The sequence below is a fragment of the Myotis davidii genome, unplaced genomic scaffold, assembly GCF_000327345.1.
Source record: "Myotis davidii unplaced genomic scaffold, ASM32734v1 scaffold865, whole genome shotgun sequence".
In the NCBI taxonomy this organism is placed as follows: domain Eukaryota; kingdom Metazoa; phylum Chordata; class Mammalia; order Chiroptera; family Vespertilionidae; genus Myotis; species Myotis davidii.
Genome location: NW_006296406.1, coordinates 304,730 through 307,245, shown reverse-complemented (window position 1 = coordinate 307,245; position 2,516 = coordinate 304,730). Strand labels below are relative to the sequence as shown.

Sequence of the window (2,516 nt, the reverse complement as noted above, 5' to 3'; positions counted from 1 at the left end):
CGGGGGGCAGAGCCGGGGATGGGGGGAAAGGAGGGTCCTCTGCCCAGGCCTGACGTCTCTATCAGAGGCGTCAGGCCTGGGTAAGGAGCCCATCCTGCGATTGGAGGGTGATGGGGGTCAACGCCTGAGGGCTCCCAGTATGTGAGAGGGGGCAGGCTGGGCTGAGGGACACCCCCCACACACACACACCCAGTGCACGAATTTCGTGCACCGGGCCCCTAGTAATTTATAATAGCCTATAATGTCTCCATCCAATAATAACCATTATTAATATTTTAGTATATATCCTTTCTATTTATGTGTATGTATAGTGTTTACCGTGAAATCACACTCTGTATTTTTGTTTTTAACCTGCTCTTTATCTTATAAGATATCTTAGAAATAGTTTCATGTCCAGAAAAGTAAAATCTGTCATATCTCTTTAATGTCTGTGGAGCATTATACTGTGTGGTCCTGCCATAAGGTATTTGAAGCACTGTTGGCGGTTCTTCTATGCAAGGCTGCAGTGAACACAGTGCACAAGCATCGTTGACTACGTGTCCATTTGTCTCCTTGGGATATGTTTTAGAAGATTAGGGGAACGAAGGGAATACATAGTAAATAGTCAGGTATCAGTCAGGACGTTCCAGACAGGCCTGCCCAGAGAGGCTGGAAATGCAAGCAGGAGTGGATGCTGCAGAATGCTCTCTTCTCTGGGTAACCTCAGGGTCTGCTTGTAGTCTGTGGCGTTGCCTTTTTACTTTCTCATGGTACCCTTTAATAAGGACAATTCCTAAATTCTGCTGTAGTCCATGTCACCGCTTCTTCTGTTATAATTAGGTCTTTGGCGTCCTCTTGAAGTCATGTTTGTCTGTTGAGAGATGGTCTTAAGTTTCCTTAGTTTCATGTCATGTTTCAAAGTGGAAAGATATATGATTCACAATTAACAAATTGTTTTTTGTGGAATCCTGTGTGGTAGGGTATTTTGCAATTTAAATTTTACTGATCCACCAACATTCTTTTCTCCTGCTGGGAAGCAGCACCTCCCCTATTTGGGCAGGAGCAAGGTGGGTGGTGGGAAGGCAGGGGCAGGGACTTGTAAGGGTCTGCCTATGTAGCATGTGAGCTCTTGACCCAAACAGGGCTGACACTGGTACTTTTGTACCCCCTTGGCTGCAGTGGTTGGTCCATATAGGGCCTGTGACCCCAGCTGGAGCAGTCGGGGAGCTGTCCACAGCACGGTCTACCTCCGCAAGGCAGCGTAGCAGGAAGCCAGTTGACCGGACAGCAGAATGCAGAGAGCAGGTCTTGGCCCTGCCAATCACTGCTCCCTAACACTTACTCCCCGCTAGACCTTCCTGTGCGTTTTGTAGGTGGGTCTGTAAATTCCCAACTTTTATTGAGATCTTTTTCACTTAAAAGTTTGGAAGGAAGTACACCTGAAAGTGAAGTCCCATTATCGTAGAAGTTTGTGAATGCTCCTAATATAACTCACTCCTAGAGGTTCATGGCGTATGTTATCTTATTGAAGGACATAAAACCCGTGTATCTTTGTTTAACCCAGGGATTCCCACACTTGTTTTTAACATGAATACTTCTTTATGATGCTTCTATTAGCATCTCAGAATGCTGACAAGTGGCTCACTGATTTGGAAATGCCAGGGCCCTGGTGTGGAAGGTACCACTGCAAGCTGACAGATGAAAGGAGCCTTCATCTGGGAGCTTGGTTTTGAAACGCACTAACATTTAATACTTTATAGGAAAATAATGTTATGTTTTATTTGGGCAAAGAGTCAGAAACATCTAAAAGACAAATTTCATGCAACCAGTCTGCAAACTTCCTTCTCGTGCAGGTTAGCCAGTACACCTTTGCCATGTGCAGCTACAGAGAAAAAAAGTCTGAGCCGCAAGAATTAATGCAGCTTGAAGGATACACTGTGGATTATACAGATCCCCACCCAGGTAATGCTGAGTTGAATCACTTTCCCATCCATTCACATGTTCATCAAGTTCTCATACACCTCCTGTCTCTGTTCTACAACCTCCACTCAATGACCGGGGTGCATATTTCACTGATATTCCTGAACAGACTTGATGAAAATCAAACTGTATCTTTTTGAGGGCTACTTCATTGTAGCCAAACTCATCATCTCTGTTGTCTTTGTACAGAGATTTTCAATCGTTTTCATCTCACGGTACATGCAAACTACTTACCAAAATTCTGTGGCACACTAAAAAACAATTTTATTATTATTACTTTTTTTTTTTTGCCATTCTGACCAAAAAAAAAAAAAAAAAAAAAAAAAAAAAAAGTAGATGTGCTTCCCACGGGATGGCTGCTGTTGTGTTGGCTGTTGTCATATTTTTATGTTACGGGCAGTGTGCCTGCCCTTTACTCAGTAGTCAGGTATTGCATGGTTTAAACATTCCTGCAGCACACCAGTTAAAAATCTCTGTCTTAGGACGAGTTTGAAATGTGTGAAAGTTACTGTGAACAGAAAAATTAGATGAGAAATAGCATCAATGTTTACTTAAAC

General features: G+C 43.4%; 1 protein-coding gene across 10 annotated transcripts in view; it reads left to right on the top strand.

Annotated features, from left to right (window-relative positions):
* The window catches only part of CADPS2 (Ca2+ dependent secretion activator 2), a 313,909-nt gene that overhangs the window by 159,768 nt on the left and 151,625 nt on the right, over positions 1–2,516 (top strand). For all 10 annotated transcript variants that reach the window (XM_006771421.2, XM_015568920.1, XM_015568918.1 and 7 more), the window contains exon 8: positions 1,833–1,941. In XM_006771421.2, coding sequence (XP_006771484.1) covers positions 1,833–1,941 — 109 coding nt within the window. The remainder of the gene's footprint in view (positions 1–1,832; positions 1,942–2,516) is intronic.